A 21,092-nucleotide genomic window follows, 5' to 3' on the forward strand; every position below is an offset into this window, starting at 1 on the left:
CAGGACAGAGTCTTCAGTACATTAACTTGTTCAAAGGTAGATAAATAAATATATTTAGGTTATAAAATGAAGTAATTTTACTATTTGGAAAAATAACTTTTCTAATGAGAAAGTTATTTCTTTTATTATCTCCAGTGAAAGAATCTGCATAATTTCTATTGGAGTACGTTTGCAGAATGTAGAAATGCATGGTGCTAGCTATCAAGGAGTTTTAAAAATACATGCACATAAAAATATTTTGAGTTATGTGAAGAGTATAAAACACATCATGCCTTTTGTATTCCTATCTGCTTAAATGTAGATGTTGACTAAAATGCAGAATTAGATTTGTTAAGCATTAGGACCTTATATTTACACATATTATTCTGTTTGATCACATGATCTTACATGCTAACTTTAAACATAGAGGGTTTTTTATTTTTCATATGTGTTTTCATACTGTATGTAACAGAATTTATAAGTATAATATACATTGTTTCCTACTCTAAAATTATAATTTTCTGTGTTATAATTGATAGAAACAAGGCTGAAAATTATTTTAGGATATCAAAATTGGGTTTTATTTTTAATGATTTTTGAATGATTGATTTTTGTTCATTTTTAAACATTGTGCACCAGAAATACTTTTGGGAAATTTGCCTTCTGATTGATATAAAAATGTGTAACATTCTCTAAGAATATTGTGTGGCAGTACAACAACTGAGGCATTGCTTTTTAACTTTAGACTGAGTAGAGAAGAAGCACTTGAAAGGAATTACATTAGAAATTACTTATTTTTGTTTTTTAACTCTTTTTATTGTTGATCATAAATTTTTTTGTTCTCTTATTCATTTTCAAAGAAAACCGGGAAATGAGCAAGACAAGTGGGCGACTCAACAGTGGCTTATCTCAGATTCCAGTGAAAAGAGGAGAATCTGAATTTGATTCTTTCAGGCAGTCTCTGCCAGTGTTTGAGAAACAAGAAGAAATTGTTAAAATAATTAAGGAAAATAAAGTAGTTTTGATTGTAGGAGAAACTGGGTCTGGAAAGACTACACAGGTTTGTTTCTTCTTTGTTGTTTATAGAAGAAAAAATTATTTTATCTCGTGATAGTTTTATATCAAATTTACACTACATGTATTTTAACAAAAAACAAAAAAGGAACTTTTGTTTATTTTAATGGTTATTTCAGAAATAAATTATTACTGGAAGTACATTTTGAGAATTTGTAGAAAGGTAATATTTTAAAATATTTATTTTTAAATTAGTACATAAGGGCTTTATTTAAACAGAGGTGAGGTTGTGATTTGGTATCATGAAAGGAAAATGGACTTTGACCTTCAGTTCAGATTCCAGCTTCCACATTTATTGAATGTGAAATTTTAGGCTAGACTTGTAACTCTTGAAGCCAGAGTCCTCATTTATAAAATGGTACTAACAATTGCTACCATTCGAGGTGGGGTTTAGAGGTAATGTCTGTGAAGTGCCTAGCATAGTGTTTTTACATAGCTAAATTAAAAGTAATATTTATAACAACAAGAAGTGTTAATATAAAGTTAACATAAAGTGGGATTAATATGACATGTTTGACTTGGATGTTTGGAATCATAGTACTTCATTGTTATGAAGTTTCACTCATAGGCTGACAAGGTTGGAAGTAAGCATGGTACAATGATATGACCTTTTCTTGTTTATATTCTTTAACATGTTAGCACGTTGAAACAGTAAAATTACTTTGCTTTTGATTGAGGTGCAGATAGAATTGTCAGTATAATTTTACATTTTCTTCTTTTCTTTTATGGACAAATAAATTTGCTTTTGACAATTGCTTAAGATTTCCTATGCTTATATTGGTTGGTTTCATAAAGTTAGATAAATAAGGCAAGGTGGTAGGAGAGGTTGACTATAAACTTTATCAGTTATTTACTTGTGGGACTTAATCATTTTCACAGAAGTGTAACTCTTTATACCTAAAACTTGAGCCTATAAAACTAATTACAAACGTGATGAAATTTTTATATGAAGACAGTGTATAAGATTTTTCTTCAATATGATTATGATTAAGTGAAATTCCATGGAGTCATGCCAAAGAATCTGTTCAGATGTCTTAGATTGTTATAATTGTTTTAGTATTAGAAAGTTTTGCCAGTTGATGTTAATTGTAGCCATTTTAATTATATCAAGTAGAGATAATGAAAGTTTTGATAAAATATAACAAATATGGTTTTATTTAAATTATTTGAGTGTTCTTCCTAAGGATATTTGTATACTGGAATTATGGATGTCTATTTTCACAATTATGTGTATCATTTTACTAGGTATGAAAAGATCTGGAGAATTTAGTTAGGAATTAAATATTATTCTCTTTGCTTTTCAAAAGAAACTATTAATCTAAATGGGTTTAAACCTAAGAAATAATTGTATCTTGTTCAAGGAGTTCAAGTAAAATTACTAATGTTCCTGTCCTATGAAATACAAATATGACAGTTTGAAGTTAATATCATTAGCCATTTTCATCTTTCCTTTGGGAGCATTAGGAAGTTATTTGCCTTTTTTTTTTTTTTTTTTTTTCCGTTACGTGGGGCTCTACCGTTGCGGAGCACAGGCTCCGGACGCGCAGGCCCAGCGGCCATGGCTCACGGGCCCAGCCGCTCCGCGGCATGTGGGATCTTCCTGGACCGGGCACGAACCCGTGTCCCCTGCATTGGCAGGCGGACTCTCAACCACTGCGCCACCAGGGAAACCCCTATTTGCCTTTTGAATGTTCATATTCATTATATAAAATTCAAACATTATAGAAAATATAATGTTTTTATATTTCTCCCTGGTTTATTGTCAGAAACTTGGAGTATATGTTTCTGGGTTTTTCGGGGGATTGTTTGTTTTGTTTTTGTTTTCTTTACAGTATTGATATAGATTATTTTTAAAACAAACATGGGATAATATGTATACGCTTTGCATCTTGCTTTTTTCACTTAATAGATATTGGATATTTTTCTGTGTTAGTACCTAGCGATAGACCTCATTTTTTAAACAATTGAGTAGCATTCCTGAGCATTTTTGTAATAACAGTGATAAAATAAATGACTGTTTACTGCGTGCTGAAGTTTTACAACAGTTATCTTAATTAAACCTCTTATTAACCCAAGATATGTAGGCTTGTTATTATCTCTTTTTACAGATGTGGAATAAAAACTAAAACTTACAGATGTTAATCTACCCAAATTCACATAACTAGGAAGTGGCAGAGCAGGAATCTTACTCAGTACTTACTTTATTATATTGCATCCTAATATTTCTTTTCTAATTTGTGGGAATGTTTTAATAGGATAAATTCCTAGAAGTGGAAATGCTGGATCAAAAATATTGCATTTAAAATTTTAGTAGCTAGATTAACTAGTTACTGTCTGTTAATTCAAAAAAGACTTATCGTATTAAAATAGTACTGAATGTATTGAAAGTCCCCATTTCTCTAAAACTTAGGCAACAATGGATATAATTTATTTTTTACCTTTATCAATCTGATAAGCAAAAAATAATGTTTTAATTTGCATTTCTCTGATTCTTAGTTGAGTATCTTTTCGTTTGCTTATTATCTATTTATATTCTGTGAGTTACTTATTTATATCTTATTTTTCTTTAGGTTTAATCATTTTGGATTTATTTTTAATAATGCTTTGTACATTATGGATACATGGCTGTTATGTGTTAGATATCTTAAAAACAATTTCTCCCAATTTTTTGGTTGCTTTTTTAGCTTTGCTTATGGTATCTTGATTAGTAGTTTTACATTTTTATTTAGTCAAATCTGTCAGTCTTTTTTTAGGGCTTCATGCCATGCTCAGAAAATCACTTTCTACCCCAAGATTAAAAAACATTTTCCTACAAATATTTTATTCTAATACTTTTATATTTGTAGTTTTAAAAATCCATCTGGAGTTTATTTTATTGTGTCATATCAGGTAGGAATCTAACTTTTTTCCTTATGTTAGTATCTAGTGTTCCAATATAATTTTGATTTAATAATCCCTTCCCCCGATTTTAAGATACTACTTTTTAAAAATTGAAGTATAGTTGAGTTACAATATTGTGTTAGTTTCACGTGTGCAGCAAAGTGATTCACTTATATATATATATAATTATTTTCAGATTATTTTTCATAATAGGTTATTACAAGATATTGAATACTGTTCCCTGTGTTATATAGTAAATCCTTGTTGCTTATCTATTTTATGTAGTGTGTATCTATTGATCCCATACTCCTAACTTATCCCTTCTTCCCTTTTCCCTTTGGTAACCATATGCTTGTTTTCTATGTCTTTGAGTCTGTTTCTGTTTTGTAAATAGACTCATTTGTATTATATTTTAGATTACACATATGAGTGATATCATATAATATTTGTCTTTCTCTGTCTGACTTACTTAGCATGATATTCTCTAGGTCCATCCATATTGCTGCAAATGGCAACATTTCAGTCTTTTTTTATGGCTGAGTAATATTCCATTGTGTACATATGTGTGTGTGTATGTGTGTGTGTATATACATATATATATATATATATATATATATATATATATATATATATACCCACCACATCTTTATCCATTCACCTGTTGATGGACACTTAGGTTGCTTTCATGTCTTGGCTATTGTAAATAGTGCTGCTGTGAACATTGGGGTGCATGTATTGAGATACTACTTTTGATCAAATACTAAATTTCTATAGTACCTGGGTATATTTCTGGAATTTTTGTTATGTATTTTTAATTATCTGTTCCTACACCAAGATCTCACTTTTTGCATTTTGTAGTTTTACAGTATGTAGCATAATATTCCTCTTTATTATTAGCTTCTCTTTTTAGATATTTCTTAGCAGTTTGTTTGCATTTATGCTTCCGAATGAACTGGTCAAATTTTTAAAAATCCTGGAGGGTAAGACGTGTATGAAAAGATGTCCTTTTCACTCATACATAGTTAAAGAAATGAAATCAAAACAATAATTATATTTTTCAACTATTAGATTGGCTGAAATTTAAAAATTGATGAAATCCAGCATTTGCATAGGTGTTGGGAAAACAGCATCTTCTGCTCTGTTGGTAAAAGTATAAATTGTTTTGAAGAGCAGATTGATAATTTTTCTATGAAAATTTAAATTTATATACTCTTTGACTCCACATATATTTGTCTTTGTGTAAGTATGTGAAGATAGATGTTCACTGCAGCATTCTTTTTAATAGTAAGCAACAGCATCAAAAATAACAAGCCTAAACAAACTGGAAATTACTTAATGTATAGTCATATTTGTTAAATTATAGCACATCCATAAGATGGAATGTGCAGCTATTAAAATGGATTAGGTAGATCTGATGTGTTGTTAAGTGAAATCTGCAAATTACAAACATTAAGTATAATAATGACTTTGTGTGAATAAAAACCTGTTTATATACACAAATAATTTAAGTTGTATAAACTTTTTTTTTCCCCAAAAGAGTTTATAAGAAAATTAACAGTAGTTACTTTCATGGAGAGGTCTATTGGTAGTAGTATGGGTGGGGAAGACTTTTACTTTTTATTTTAAATCTTTCTGACCTGTTTAAATTTAATTATAGAAAAGTGTCTGCAATCCTGGTATTAGACTATTTCTGGTTTCTTTATATTTTTCACTATTTAAAAAATTCCAATGGAATTTTGATTGTTGTTTCATTGACTTTATAGGATAACTTGGGGAGAATTGACATTTTTGCAATATTGATTATTCCTATCCAGGAATATGTTGTCTTTTTCTAGTATATTCCCATCTTTTATGTTTTTCAGTAGTGTTTTATAATCTTGGTTTTTCAGTAGTGTTTTATAATCTTTTTCATGTAAACCTTAACTGTTTCTTTATAATTTTGTTTTTAAGTGTTTTAGTTTTAGTTTCTATTGTGAACAAGATCTTTTTAAATTACATTTTTTAGCTGATTATTAGCAGTTACATGAAAGTTGCTGGTTTTATGATTATTTTATGTTTGGACATGTTACATAACTTTTTTAGTTCTGATGGTTTTTCAGTTGATTGACATGGATTTTCTGGATATACAATTATGTTGTCTTATAGTACTTTAAAATTTGTTTCAGATTCCTCAGTTCCTTTTAGATGATTGCTTTAAAAATGGTATCCCCTGCCGTATATTTTGTACTCAACCAAGACGATTAGCAGCTATTGCTGTGGCTGAAAGAGTTGCTGCAGAGAGAAGAGAAAGGATTGGTCAGACAATTGGGTATCAGATCCGTTTAGAAAGCAGGTAAAGACAATTCACCTGTAGCTTTTTATCATTCTCAGAAAAGACTAAATATTTATATTTCACTAAATATAGAGCATGTGTTAGTTGAAAAGTTAGATGATCATTTTGCTCCAAGTAAGTTTATAATAGGCCATTGAGCTCATGTCTAAATTTATTGAGGTTTTGAATAAATAAATAGCTTGAAAAAGAGTTTGGGCCGTAGATAGAAATCCTGTTTCATAGTTTCATGATAAAGTGCAAGTTATTTCACCTCTTTGAGTCTTAGTTTCCTCATCTATAAAATGGGGCTAATGAAAGCATCTAGAGCACAGGTTTGATGTGAAGTTTATAGTAAGCACTCAGTAAATGTTAGTGACTGAACTGATTATTATTAGTAGTAGTAGTAATGCTAGTAGTACCTTCTTGAGAAGTAGTACCATTTCTTTGCTCACAGTTATTTGGATATAGTGATTCAAAAAGCTAATCTCATTTATGATACACTTTTTTCCCCCAAGTAAAAAATGTTTAAGATCTTTAAAAAAAATCTTTTTAAGTTCTTTAACAAAATAATTACTAAATTAATAATAATTTAGTACTAAATAATTTAGTACTAAATACTAAAGTAATAATAAATTTGTGAGATTATCAGGCATAAAATACATATTTCACATAACTTTGCTAATAAAGCATATATACTAGTACATTGTTATATTAGTAACACTTATTAAAGTACAAAGGACACTAGCATTTAATATATGACCTTGTTTTAATTACATAAAAGATTTGTAATTGTGAACTTTATTTTGATTTTTTAAAAAGGGTTTCTCCAAAGACACTTCTGACATTTTGCACCAATGGGGTACTGCTTCGTACTCTGATGGCAGGAGATAGTTCATTGTCAACCGTGACACATGTTATTGTGGTAAGAATATTTAAATTTAAATATCTAATTAAATTTTTAGAATAGGATATAAATGAGAACCAATTTTTTTAAAACAGGCTATTCTAATCAAGTTACTTTTTTAAAAACTTTTATTTTTTGTTTTTAAAGATTTATTTATTATTTATTTATTTATTTGATTTATTTTTGGCTGTGTCAGATCTTAGGGTCTTAGTTGCAGTATGTGGAATCTTCGTTGAGACATGCAGGATCTTTCGTTGTGGAGCAGGCTTCTCTCTAGTTGTGGCCTGCAGGTTTTCTCTTCTCTAGTTGTGGTGTGCAGGCTCCAGGGCACGTGGGCTCTGTAGTTGTGGCGTGCGGGTTCCAGAGCATGTGGGCTCTAGTTGAGGCTCAGGAGCTCAGTAGTTGTGGCGTGCGGGCTTAGTTGCCCTGCGGCATGTGTCCCTTGCATTGTAAGGTGGATTCTTTACCACTGGACCACCAGGGAAGTCCCTCAAGTTACTTTTTATTGTCCATAATTGTTAGAAATAGATATTTTATATTAAATAAAGATATTCTTACCATCAGGTTTTATGAGTGAGAATAAAATAAGTAGATAGTTTTTTAAAAAGTGCTTTTTATATATGAAAATGGCACATGTATTTTAAGAGTTCTCCAGAATGGTGAAAGTTTTCTTTTTTCTCTGTGCTTAGTCATCTGATTTCTCTTCCAAATCTTAGAGGCATACTTTAAAGTCATTTAACTTCATGGTTAAGCTGCTAAATTAACTAGCTCCTGATGAAATAAGTAGATGAATTACCACCTTGTTAAAGAATTCTAAGCTTTTATCCAGTTTGTGTCAGAAAACTTAGATTAAGTTTTATAAGCTTGTGATAGAGCAGCTTTTGGAAACTTATTAGTTCTGTGCATTCAAACCACAGGATGCACCTGGTCCTGATGCTAACAGAAGCCTATTAAAATAGATTTTGTATTTATTAAAATTACATTAAATTAGACTCCACTAATTCAGCATTTGTTGTAGTTTTTGTGGGAAAAAGGGCAGTGTTTTGTTACCCACAGTAGGTCGTTAATGTCTGATTATTTCTAAGTTGTCCATAATACAAAATTTTCACTAATTGGCTGTGTCTACATTTAACTTGAATTAGTGTGAAACCCAGCAGCTCCATAATTTTAAAGACTTTATTTTTGTATTTTAACTGTTCCATGGTTTTGTTTTTGTTTATTACAGGATGAAGTACATGAAAGGGATCGGTTTAGTGATTTTTTACTTACAAAGTTAAGAGATTTGTTGCAGAAGTACCCAACTTTGAAACTAATTCTTTCTAGTGCTGCCTTAGATGTAAACCTTTTTATGAGATATTTCGGGAGTTGTCCAGTGACATACAGTAAGTTAAACTGTCAGAGTTCTTCTAGGATTTGTATGAAAGAATACTTTTTTGGCTTGATTTTATTTATTATAATAGAAAGTGGGGAATGTTCTGATGTATAGAGCATCTGTTTATGTTTTCTCTGAAATATACTTAATCAGTCATCTCTATGTATTTTCATCCTCTCCTTTTCCATCTACAACTCTTTGGTATTGTGTAGTGAGCCTGCTCTCTAGTCTTAAAAGGAGATATGCTTTATTTTGTATTCCCCTTTAAATTCTGTCCTATAGCTTTGCCTTTATTGCTAGACTCTTTCAAAGAGTAGTCTTAATGCCTGTGTTTACCTCCCATGTAGTTCTAAATATGTTGCCACTTAATTTTTGTCCTTATCCTTTAATCAAATCTGGTTTTTCCACCAATCTTTAAAAAAATTATTGATTTCCTCCTCAAAAATTGAAAAAGTTTTATGTGTTTACCTCAGTGAAATAGTACAGACATTCAGGGAAAAAGTTCACAATCACCTGTCTTCTTTTCATTTCGTATCTTTTCTTCCCTGAGATTACTTGATGTTGAAGCCTAGTGTATATCCTGTCTCACCTTGTCCATGCTCATACAACATATGTAAATATATACATATATATTGGGTTTATAGAAAATGGTTTTTACATAAATGGGCACATGCCATATACAATGTTTTGCAATTTCCTTTATTCATATGACAGTATATCATGAGCAGTTCTCCAGTTTAGAAGCTCTAGATGTAGTTCATTATATTAAAGAACTGCTTTTATATTTCCTAGTATGAATGTACCATGATTTATTTAACCATTTCTTAATATTTGGACATTAGATTGGTCCTGTATTCTCCCTTTCCCCTACTATAAACATCGTTGTTATGAGCATCCTTCTACATATATTCTTATATATTGGTGCTCTTACTTCTAAGGATAGATTCCTGAAAGTGAAATTGTTGAGTAAAAGAATGTATCTATTTTTAATTTTAACAGTAAGATGGTTTTGTCATTTTACTTTTTCAAAAGGCTGAAATGATTCACATTTCCGCAGTTTATGGGGCTATTCATTTGTGCATTCTTACCAGTATTGTTTTGAAATTGATTTAATTTTACATAAAAATCTTACTTATATTTTCCGTAGTATTTCTCATAATCGTTACCCTTTTTTTGTGAAATGCTCGTATCCCATAATTTATTTGCCAGAACTACCTCCTAAGTCTCATTCTGTATTACAGCCTGTACTTTCTTGGTCTCCTCTGTGGGCTTCTCTTCTTTTGCATGGTGCTTAAATACTGATATTTTTGAGGATTTTTCCCATGACCCATTTTTATCCTCTTCCTCCCTTCCCTCCCCTTCCCTTTCCTCCTTCCCTGCCCTTCCCTGCCCTTCCCTGCCCTTCCCTGCCCTTCCCTGCCCTTCCCTGCCCTTCCCCATCCCCTTTCCCTTCCCTTCCTTCTTTGACTTTTTTGCTTTTTCTCTCTTTCCTGCTCTATGCTGTTCTCTACTAGGTACTGGGGGTGCATAGTTAGTTTTCCTGGAAGATCTCATTCTTGCCCTTGGCTTCTACTTTCTCTTGCACTGATGACTCCTGAATCTTTATTTCCCAGTTCAAACTGTTCTCCAGAGCTTTGGACTTGGTTGCTTATAAGCAGTTCACCTCTAATATGCCCAAACTGAATACTTAATCCTTTCTAAAAAATCTACTTCTCTTGTGTTGCCTGTTTTGGTTAATCATACCATTGACCTAATCACCTAAGTCATAAACCTGTAAGTCTTTTTGCTCATAATATTACTGGGTGGTAAGGCACATAAAATGTATGCATCTGCTAATTGAAGGTCATTTTGGCACCTAACATTTGACATGTCTAAAACCAAACCCCGGCTCCCACAAGCCAACCTGTTTTTCTTTTAGCTTTCCTTGTCAGCCTCAGAAAATGACAACATCATCCATTGAGTTTTGTAAGCCAGACTTTCAAGAACTGTGGTTGACACTTCCTTATCATTCTTCCATATCCAATCTAATGCTGAGTTCTGCGGATTTTACTTCCCATCTATCTAGTCTGTCTGTCTCCTTCCATTTTTACTATCACCAATCTTGTTCAGGTTATTGTCTTCTTCAGCGTGAACTATTGTAATTGCTCCTACCTGGTCTGTTTCATCCACTCTGGTTTCTTTTAAATCCATTCCCCATGTTGCAGCCAACATGGAATTTTCAGCCAGATTTCTGAAGTGGAATTTTGATGATGTTAAATACTCTCATGAGCTTGAAACTTTGAACAACCTTTACCTCAGAATAAAGACCTAAACCCTTAATAAGACTTATCTGTTTCTTCTGCCTCATCTTGAACTACAATCCCTTCTTCACACCCCTCTTCACATCATGTTCCAACTAGCTTGGCCTTTTAGTTCCTTGAGAACATCATACTCTTTCCCACCATAGGGGCTTTGTACATACTGTTTTTTTCTTCAAAGTATACTCTTTCCTCTCTGTAGCTTATTTTGTTTACTCCCTTCTCTTGGTTCTCATTTTTCTCAGTGAGGATGCTTTTCTTGATTCCTTCAAATTCCCCTATTATGTACTGTCATGGTATCTTGTACTTCTCTCTCACAGGACTTTTTACAACTTTATTTTTACATTGATGTTTTGGATTATTGGATTAATGTCAGATTCCCCTGCTAGATTACAAGCTTAAAGCTTCAAGAGAGCAGGAGGAACTCTGTTTCTGCTTACCATTTATATTCCTAGTGCCTAGCATGATGCCAAACAATCAAGTAAATAGTAAACACTGGAAAAAAACATGCAAATGAACAGTTGTCTAAAATATAGATCAGAGTTATATTTAAAGGACAATATGAGGATCACTTGACCTATGGAATTGCCTTTGGATTAATATTCAGATTTATTAATTTGAGAATCTCATGTTTTTATATGAATTATCTCTAAGATGCAAATTGACTGTTTAATCCCTGTTTAGTACAGGGAAGACCATTTGAAGTAAAAGAAATGTTTCTGGAAGACATTTTAAGAACTACTGGATACACAAACAAAGAAATGTTAAAATACAAAAAGGAAAAACAACGAGGTAAGCTTTTTATCAAACAAATATAAAAGAAAATTACTATTGATATTGACTTTTTGGAGTACTCCAGTCTTATACTATGCAGATACAAGGACACTTGAAAGTATTTCTCTCTGTGTATAGTTGTAGAATATTATATTAGAATACTGTCCCATATGGAAGTTCTACATTCTGGTTTATGTCTAGAAGTTATAATCTATAGAGGGGAATTGAAAGGGGATGCCAGAGTTGAGGAGGCTGAGTGTGTCTGTATCCAAATATTCAACCACTATTTTAAGGAGGCAGAAGATTTGTGCTGGCTGTCCCCAGCATATGTTATAGAGTGGGAGTGGGGAGTGGGTGAGGAAGTGAAAAGAGTAGCATATGAGTAATAACAGGCTCATCTTTGGTATAATTGTTGAGTTTTTCAAATCTTGATATTGTTATGAATTGCATCAGTATTTTGAATTTAACATTACTTGCCTATTAATACATCTCTTATGATTTATACTATATCTCAGCTTTTGAATTAAGGTTAAGTTCCTTTTGCTTACTTTTAATTACATTATTCATGATGGAAGACTTGGCTTCAAGCTTTGATTCCTTTGTTTAGTTACTATAACCTTGGACAAATAATCTTACCTTCTTTGGATTCTTCACTTGAAAAAAGCAATTAGCAATGCCTGTGCATTCAGTGCAGTGCTGAATCACTAATAGGTAAATTATAAAACTTCTGGTTCTCAAAACTTTTGAAGATGAAAATTGAATATAACTTGTGTCTCAAACAGAATGGTGGTAGAAATTCAATAAATGATTTTCTACAAAGTGCTATATGCATATTAGTCATTGATTTAAACAGTATTTGTTATATGGCTAAAATACTGCTCATTAAATTATGTCCTGATTCAGAAGTAAACTTCTTACTAGTAGATGAATAGATGAGGTTTTATAAAGCAGTTTCATGTCTCCTTTTGGTTCAGCATAACACATTTTATTGAATGTTCTTAATATATTTTTAAAAAGTAACTTTAAAATAAGGCCAACTTTTAGGTATTTTCAGGTTCACTTAATTTTTTTAAACAAAGAAATATATTTCAAAAAGCAAAGAATTTATCTACTTATTTTCTTTGGTAATTAATTTAGAAGAAAGACAACAAACCACACTTACAGAATGGTACTCAGCTCAAGAGAATACTTTCAAGCCTGAATCTCAGAGACAGAAAGCTGTCCCAAATGTAACTGAAGAAAATGATTTATTGGATGATGGTGGTGATGCCGTCTTCAGTCAGTTGGTAAGACCTCAGTGGTTTCACACTGCTATTTTGAGTGAAAATTGTGTAATTTAAAGAACATTTTATGAGATTATATTTTTTATTACATTATTAAGGCATAATTCCCTTAGTTTATCTTAGACTACAACACATTTTTCAGAATAATTTTCTACACACTTTTTTTTTCAAATAATGCAACATCTTTTATTGTTTCATTCTGAGTTAAAACTATTTCAATATTTTCTATAAATTTTGTGAAGAAAATAGTTGTAGATATTATGTATATATACATACATTATTATTGCTAGATATTTTATCATCTCAGAAGTTTAAGAACCTATGAGCTAAGCAATGCAAGATAAGCTAAGTTAGGAAAAAACTGAGAAAAACCTCTTGGTATTAGGGCAAGTAATCAAGACTGATGTTTATACCACAAAGCCATGTGAATCTGTAAAATCAATTACCCACTATAGACCTCAGTTTCTTTTTCTCTCTGCTTTTCTCCCTTCTATTTTGCCACAATATCTTTTACAAATGAAATATTTTGTAGAAATCCTGCCTGTTCATCCATCACTCTCCATCCCCACCCCTAAGCGGGGCTTCTGCTACTTTGGATTCCTTGGAGTCTGTTTGAAAACTGGAACCAGCGGATTTCCTAGGTCCCTTCTGGTCTTTGATTCTGGTTTAGAATTCTTTAAAAGGCATTGGTGATTAGTGAGATGGCTGGGACTATGCACTTTTTAGAAAAAGAATTTAACTCTTTTGAGCATGAGAAGCTACATAATGCAGATATGCTTGCAGTTTTCTCCCAGTGTTTAAAGTTCTGATGCATCCAAATGAGCTATAGTTTTAAAGAATGTGTACTTTTAAAGAATGTTTAAAAATTGTTATTTAGTGCAGGGAACATCCATTTGGTTCAGTGAACAGCATTTTGACCATTTAAATTAGTGATTCTTTTTTTTTTTAAATTATTTGTTTATTTTTGGCTGCATTGGGTCTTCATTGCTGAGTGTGGGCTTTCTCTAGTTGCAACGAGTGGGGGCTACTCTTTGTTTTGTGGTGCGTGGGCTTCTCATTGTGGTGGCTTCTCTTTGTTGTGGAGCACGGGCTCTAGGCATGCGGGCTTCAGTAGTTGTGCACATGGGCTCAGTTGTTGTGGCTCACGGGCTCCAGAGCACTGGCTCAGTAGTTGTGGTGCACGGGCTTAGTTGCTCCGTGGCATGTGGGATCTTCCCAGACCAGGGCTCGAACCTGTGTCCCCTGCGTTGGCAGGCTGATTCTTAACCACTGTGCCACCAGGGAAGTCCCTAAATTAGTGATTCTTAAGCCTGGCTGCACAGTAACATCCCCTAAGGAACTTTTAAAGTCCTATGGAATCTGGCCTCCATTCCAGAGATTCTGAAGTACTTGCTCTGGGGTGGGACGTGGCTTCAGTGTTGAAAAGCTCCAGGTGATGTTTCCTCTGTTGTGCAGTTGGGACATAAGACCACTGATAGACAGGTACATTTAGCAACATTCTGTCAGAAGCACAGTTAATATTGTGACTGTATCACACTCCTTTGTTGACAGAGTCATTCTCAGATAAAAGATGAATGTGAAAACAAGATACAATATTGTGAGTGATTATGTTTGTGATGAGATGAGAAACTTTTATGTCAAAGCCTTTGCTGTAATACCAAATGGTTAGTAGTTCTTGTGGCCGTTATGGCCATCTCATGTTCTTTGCAAGCAAAGGTTAAGCTGTTAAGTAATTTATAATCTTTGCTTCTTTTTAAAGACAGAAAAAGATGTGAATTGCCTTGAACCATGGTTAATAAAGGAAATGGATGCTTGTCTTTCTGACATATGGCTGCGTAAAGATGTTGATGCCTTTGCTCAGGTCTTTCACCTTATTTTAACTGAAAATGTTAGTGGTAAGTATAATTTATTTAAGGTTTTTGTATTACTCTTGAAGTTATTTATTATGATAGAAGTGTAGCTTAATTCATAAAATTCAAAATTCACTTTTTGTTCACAACCAATATTTTGTTCTTTTGGAGTACTATTTCAAATGTACAAATCAGGATCTTCTTATTAGCGTAGTAGAATAGATAAGTATTGTATTAAATCAGGGACTCTTAACCTAATGTCTCCAGAATAGTTTCATGGGGTCTGTGAATATATGACAGTTATATGCAAAAGTATTTTTATGTGTATAAAATTTGTGACGTAAATATACTACCCCCTGTGTATCACCTTTACCCCTGGAGTATCTTGGGTTTTCAAAGAGATTTGTTATTTCAAAACAGGGGAAAAATGTTAATAACTTTAACTCTAGATTATTCATTCAATAAGTGGAAAATTTTAGTATACCTTTAGTTATATAGGTTCAAGTTCTGATTCACATGTACCTGCATTATGTCACATGACATATTTTCACTAATGATTTATTCTGATTTCGTTAGTTGGTTATAATGGATATTGGCAATCAGGGGTGAGTTTTAGGACCCTGAAGGCTTTTAGGCAAAAGGTAGAATGATGATAATAAAAGGTCATTACTGGAAGGGATTTAGATGTCAAGTAGTTTATCCCCTCACTTGAACTTCTCAGCATTATTATTACTATACTTGATCACTCCTTTCTTGAAACATGTTCTTCAGTTAACTTCTGATATTCCATACTTGATTTATTTTCTTCTCATCACCCTGGCTGGTATGTCTTGGTTTCCTTGGCAGGATTTTTTTCTTTTTTCTTGACCTCTGAATATGGAATGTCCCAGGCCTCAATCCTCAGACCTTCCTTCTATTTACACTTACTCCTTAGATGGATCTCATCTAGTCGAAGCTTTAAATATTTATTTAAAATGACTCCTAATTTTACGTCTCCAGTCCTGAACTCCCCCCTCACTTCAATACACCTCACCACTTGACATCTCCGGTTGGGAGTCTGTTAGGGGAATAAAACTAGATATTCCCCAAACAACTTGATTCTCTGTTTCTCTACCTCTCTCTCAACCTGCTTTTTCCTTAGTGTTCCCTTAGTGATCATTATCAGTTGTAGACCTCTTTAAAAATGCATGTGCCTGGCCATCCCAGGCACACTGAATCTAACTCTAGGGTACTACCATTCACCTAGTTGCTAAGGCAACAAAATATAAAATCATCTTTGACTTTGCTCTCATACCCCACATATAATCCATTAGCAAATCTTGTTAGTTTTACCTTCTAAATAAATCCCAAATCTCACATGTTTTACTTCCTCTACTGCTGCCATCCTAGTCAAAGCCAACATTTTTTCCTGGACTATTACAGTGGACTATTAACTGCTTCTATTCTTATGTTACTAGTCTGTTCTCCAGAGAACAATCAGATTGATCCTTTTGACAAGGAAATTGGATCATGCCACTTCTCTTCTCTTAGCTGTCCCATGGCTTTCAATTACACTTTGAATAAAAATCAAAGTTCTTTCCCTGATTTAGTCTCTGACAGTCTTTTTTATCTCATTTTCTACTACTCTTTTCCTTGTTCACTGTGCTATAGCCACTCTTGTCTTCTTGCTCTTCATATATGCTGGCCCATTCCCATCTTCGGGCCTTTGCCTTTGTTGTTTTCTGTGCTTGGAACGCGGTCCCCACAGATACTCATATGGCCCAATGCCTACTTCATTTAGGTTTCTATCCATAAGTTAGGAAATTTGAACTCTGAGACATGTTGCTTTAAAATATTTATAAAACATTTTAAAGTATTTTTGTATTATCTTTGACCCTCTTCCTAGATATTTCTTTAGAGAGTACTAGACTATTACTTTGATAATGATCATCCATTATGACCATCCAGGTCCCTCTCCTTTATAGTTTTATTGGACATTTTCCAGAGCCCAGTATTCTAATGTCTTAGGCCATGTGTATGTAGTAAACTAAAATGTTATGGTATCTCTATGAACAGTAATTTACTTCCCATGTTTTTATTTCTCTTCTAAAATCTCAACTCTTAATTGGCACCAGAGTTGAGAATACTTCATGTGATCCAGGAAGCCTTGGGCTTGGTAGATTTTTTTTTAATCATATCAATTTCCCTCTGTGATCTTGTATAACCAGGTAGTAATTAGCTGGTTTTGTAAGACTAGGCATTCTATGGAACGCTGGATGCTAATCATCTATTGCTGCATAACAAATGATTCCCAAACTTAGCAACCTGAAACATCTATTATTTCACATAGTTTCTGAGAGTCAAGAATCTGGGAGTGGCTTAACTGAGTGGTTCTGGTTCCTAGTCACTCATGGAGTAGTAGTTAAGCTGTTGGCAGGGTTTCAGTCATCTTAAGGTTTACTGGGGCTGGAGGATCTGCTTCCAAGAAGGCTCACTCATATGGCTGTTGGCTAGAGGGCTCAGTTTGTCTCTGGCTGTTGGCTGAAGGCCTCAGTTCTTTGCCATCTGGACCTCTCCATAGGATTGCCTTATTCTTCCCAGAATGTGGCAGCTGGCTTCTCCCAGAGTGTGTGATTCAGAAGAGAAGAAGAAAAGGCAAGCAGGAAGCTATAGGTACCTTTCATGACCTAGTCTCCAAAGTTGCACACCGTCTTTTCCACTTTATTCTATTTGTTAGAATGAGTCACTTAGTCCAGCTCACACTCAAGGAGAAGGGAATTAGGCTCCACCCCTTGAAGGGCAGAGTATTAAAGAATTTTTGGACGTTTTCAAACTCCCACATTTATCCATACCCCTAATTGAATATTCCGTTGAACAGTAATTCCCATATATTGAGTACAAATCATAATCTTTGCAGATCTCTGTAATAATGCATGTTCCTGGCCATCCCAGACCTACTGAATCTTAATCTAGGAGTAAGGCATAGCTATCTGTGTTTTCAGAAATAAAAAGCCTGAAGTAATTCTCTCCATAGGCTCCTCTCCCCACCTTAAAACCGTTGGCTTATATTAATAACGGATACCATGTTTTAGAGGGTTGTTAAATTATGAGGATAATTGGGTATATATGGAAAATTAAATTTTTCCTTTTGTAATTATCTTAAATTTTACTACAGAGGTTTTTTTTCAGTGGTGATTTCTTTCTGAGATTTTGTAATTTTGTAATTTATGAAAATTAGTTCTCAGTAATTATAGTATGTTGCATTGCTTGAAATATATTCTAAGAATGAATTTAAATTCAATAAAAGTTTAATTTTTTTCTCATGGAAGGGTTTTATGGGAAGTAAACTTCCTGCCAGTGTTATTCTCATTAAGCATCTAAGATAATAAGAACCTGGCATGATGGGGTAATAAAAGCAAAACAAAAGGACCTCAAAAAATCATTTTGAACTTTTCATTTGCCCTTTTAAGTATTCATTACCAGATACTGATGAAAATTAACTTTTTAATTCTTCTTTAATTATATCTTGTCATTTGGTCAAGGCATATCTAGGAAGATTACTTAAGGATTCTACAAAGCTAGTAGCTTTCCTTTTCTGTTTTAATTAACAACTATCTTTCCTTCTCCTGCCTTCCAACTGATAGTACCTATTTCATCCTGCTTATACTAAGGACACATCAGTATCGGATCTTCTTGGATCAACTGAGTTAAAGGTTATACAATGCTGTTATATACTTAGGTAAAGGAGCAAGTCCCAGGTTAATTCTCCTAACATTCAAGAAAATTAAAATGATTTTCCAAAGTAATTTGGAAATGTAACATTTATGTATCTTTTCCTTCTTTTAGTGGATTACAGACATAGTGAAACCAGTGCAACAGCTTTGATGGTTGCTGCAGGACGAGGTTTTTCAAGTCAAGTAGAACAGTTAATTAGTATGGGAGCCAATATTCATATTAAAGCATCAAATGGCTGGTAATTTTAAATTGCATTCATTCTTTGTATATCTTTGTATAACTACACATATCTTTTTTGATTTCTTATATGTCTTTATATTAAAAGCTATTTGTAATAATTGCTCATACATCTCTACTTTAATGGGTGAATGAATAAATTTGAGTAACTGGTTTTATAATTTTGAGAATATTATTTCTCTTTCTTAATTCGATATCTTTGAATTTTGGCAGGATGGCTTTAGATTGGGCTAAACACTTTGGACAGACTGAAATTGTGGATCTTCTAGAATCTTACAGGTAACACTTTATACTATTTTTAATTAATCCTGACTCCTTTTTAAAAAACTTAGCCATATAAATCATAGAATGTGACAAATGAAGGCTATTTATAGTCTCTTATCCAGATTTTTTTGTGTGTGTTTCTAAGGAGTTTTTCTAATAACAGCTTTCAGTTATTTTGTAGGTTGTTAGTAAGATCCACTGTATTATAGTATTTACCTTATTGTTTATTTTATCTTAAAAAAGAAGAAGGGGAATCTCCAGTTAAACTTGGTATTTGTCTCTCTGCATTTCCCCAAAACCTCACTAAAATGGTAAGGAAGGAATATAAAATGTGTAAACTAACAAAGTCAAAGAGAATGGAAGAGGATATGCAACTGATGAAAGATGTTAGTAAATTTTTGGATGATATATGGCTAATGGATTACTGATGTTTGACTTAGCAAAGCTTAGAAAGCTGAAGCCTGAGTGCCTAAAGAGGGAAGTGCCAATGAGAAACAACCTCATTTTAGCTTTGAACTTCTTAGAGGCTCATTCAACTACTTCTGAATGAAGCAATGAAAGAAAGGGCTAAAAAAATAACAGAGTTAGTTGAAATTCTCTATGAGGAATACTTGGAATCTCAGATTCCCTTCTTCCCTGCCCTCAGGTGATATCTCTTTCCCACTGTAGCAGGATGTAGGAAGTTTATTGAAAAATTAAACCATTTAGAGTTTGGACTTGGGGTGACCAGGTACAGTGGGAGAGTGGGAGTAAGGTATCAAACAGAAAAGGGGTTTAAGTGAAAGTCTACTTAAAGACTAAAAGTTGAGATACCATCCACTCCCTTCCCCTGCTGTCCCTATCTCCTTTTCCTGTTTGAAGCTTATGTTCTTTGGCAGAAAACTTGAGAATTCCTTCCTGGAAAAACAGACCAAGCCTAGAGAAAAGATTTAGAACTTTAAGAGGTTTGGTATTCCTTCAATGAAATGACCATCTTTAAGCCAGATAACTCAATTTTCCCCACTTGTACACCTGGAGGTTTTTGTGCTTTACTCTTTAAAAATAAACAAACTGCCAAGGATTGATCACCAGGCATTTGAGTGGAAAAAGCACTCAAACATCAAATAAACAGTAACAACAAAAAACCCCCAGAAGTTGAATAAAACTGAGCATCAGTGACCAGAAGAAAACTTCAAAAATAGTAATCGAAAATAACATTCATGAACCAGAAAACAGTGTGCTTAAAAAAAAGAAAAAAAGGAACAGACCACAAATCTTTGTTCAAATTTCATCTTCATGAGGGCTACCCAAATTTACCTATCTATTGCAATCTGCCTCCCCCACAGTTGATCCTCTTTAACCTGTTCTACTTTTTCTTTTGTCCATAGGACCTACCATCCTTTAATAAACTATATAATTTACTTATTTACTGTATTTATTGGTTTATTGCCTGTCTCTTCCTTCCAGTGGAATTTAGTAAGCTTCTTGTCTCCTTTGTTCAGGGACAGTGTCTGGATATAGATGTTCAGTGATTATTTTTGAAAGAATGAATAAACAAGAAAGAGCCCTTGAAAATTAAAATATGATAGCAGAAAAATAATTCAGAAGGGTTGCAAGATAAAGTTGAAAAAAATTGCTGACAGAGTAGGAAAAAAAGACAAAAAAATAGAAAGTAGTAGAAAAAGGATAGGAAAATTTATTTCCTATGTATTTTTTTATGAGGAAGCTGTTAGAGAATGTGTCCTACAAAAATGAGGAAGTGAAGTAAAACAGAGAAGAATACAGTAGATCCAGCACAGGAGATAGGTGAAAGAAATGCTTAGTATGTTGGTACACAGGGCTGTTCCCATGACAGCTGCCCAGTAGGCCTTGTCTCATAGAAACAGAAGATAGAGAGCTCCAGGAGGAAAGTCCCTCTGGGGTAAAAAGGATTACCTGATCGTTTTGATCATATTAAAAAGATTTTATGAATTTGTTGGACACTTTGGGAAGAATTAGTGCTAAGTACACAGAAAACTAAGCAAATAAAAATTAGACAGTAATTACTCAAGGAAAACCAAAAAGTTACAGAAGAAAGGGAGTGTAATCATAGTTTACTATTTAGCTCAGGGGTAAATAATGTTTACATAGCAAAGTAAAGCTGAATGCAGATTTAACGAAAATTGTATGGGTTT

The 21,092-nt window shown here is 33.2% G+C and overlaps 1 protein-coding gene across 5 annotated transcripts in view; it reads left to right on the top strand.

Annotated features, from left to right (window-relative positions):
• The window catches only part of YTHDC2 (YTH domain containing 2), a 65,192-nt gene that overhangs the window by 9,512 nt on the left and 34,588 nt on the right, over positions 1–21,092 (top strand). For all 5 annotated transcript variants that reach the window (XR_003792754.1, XM_029217647.1, XM_029217648.1 and 2 more), the window contains 9 exons: positions 840–1,039; positions 6,099–6,265; positions 7,064–7,166; positions 8,374–8,530; positions 11,502–11,609; positions 12,729–12,877; positions 14,634–14,769; positions 18,550–18,676; positions 18,889–18,954. Coding sequence is in view for 4 of the 5 variants with exons in the window: in XM_029217647.1 (XP_029073480.1) it covers positions 840–1,039; positions 6,099–6,265; positions 7,064–7,166; positions 8,374–8,530; positions 11,502–11,609; positions 12,729–12,877; positions 14,634–14,769; positions 18,550–18,676; positions 18,889–18,954 (1,213 nt within the window). In the remaining variant the exon portion in view is untranslated. The remainder of the gene's footprint in view (positions 1–839; positions 1,040–6,098; positions 6,266–7,063; positions 7,167–8,373; positions 8,531–11,501; positions 11,610–12,728; positions 12,878–14,633; positions 14,770–18,549; positions 18,677–18,888; positions 18,955–21,092) is intronic.

Source organism: Monodon monoceros, unplaced genomic scaffold (genome assembly GCF_005190385.1).
Source record: "Monodon monoceros isolate NGI ecotype Baffin Bay Population unplaced genomic scaffold, NGI_Narwhal_1 Super_Scaffold_12, whole genome shotgun sequence".
In the NCBI taxonomy this organism is placed as follows: Eukaryota; Metazoa; Chordata; class Mammalia; order Artiodactyla; family Monodontidae; genus Monodon; species Monodon monoceros.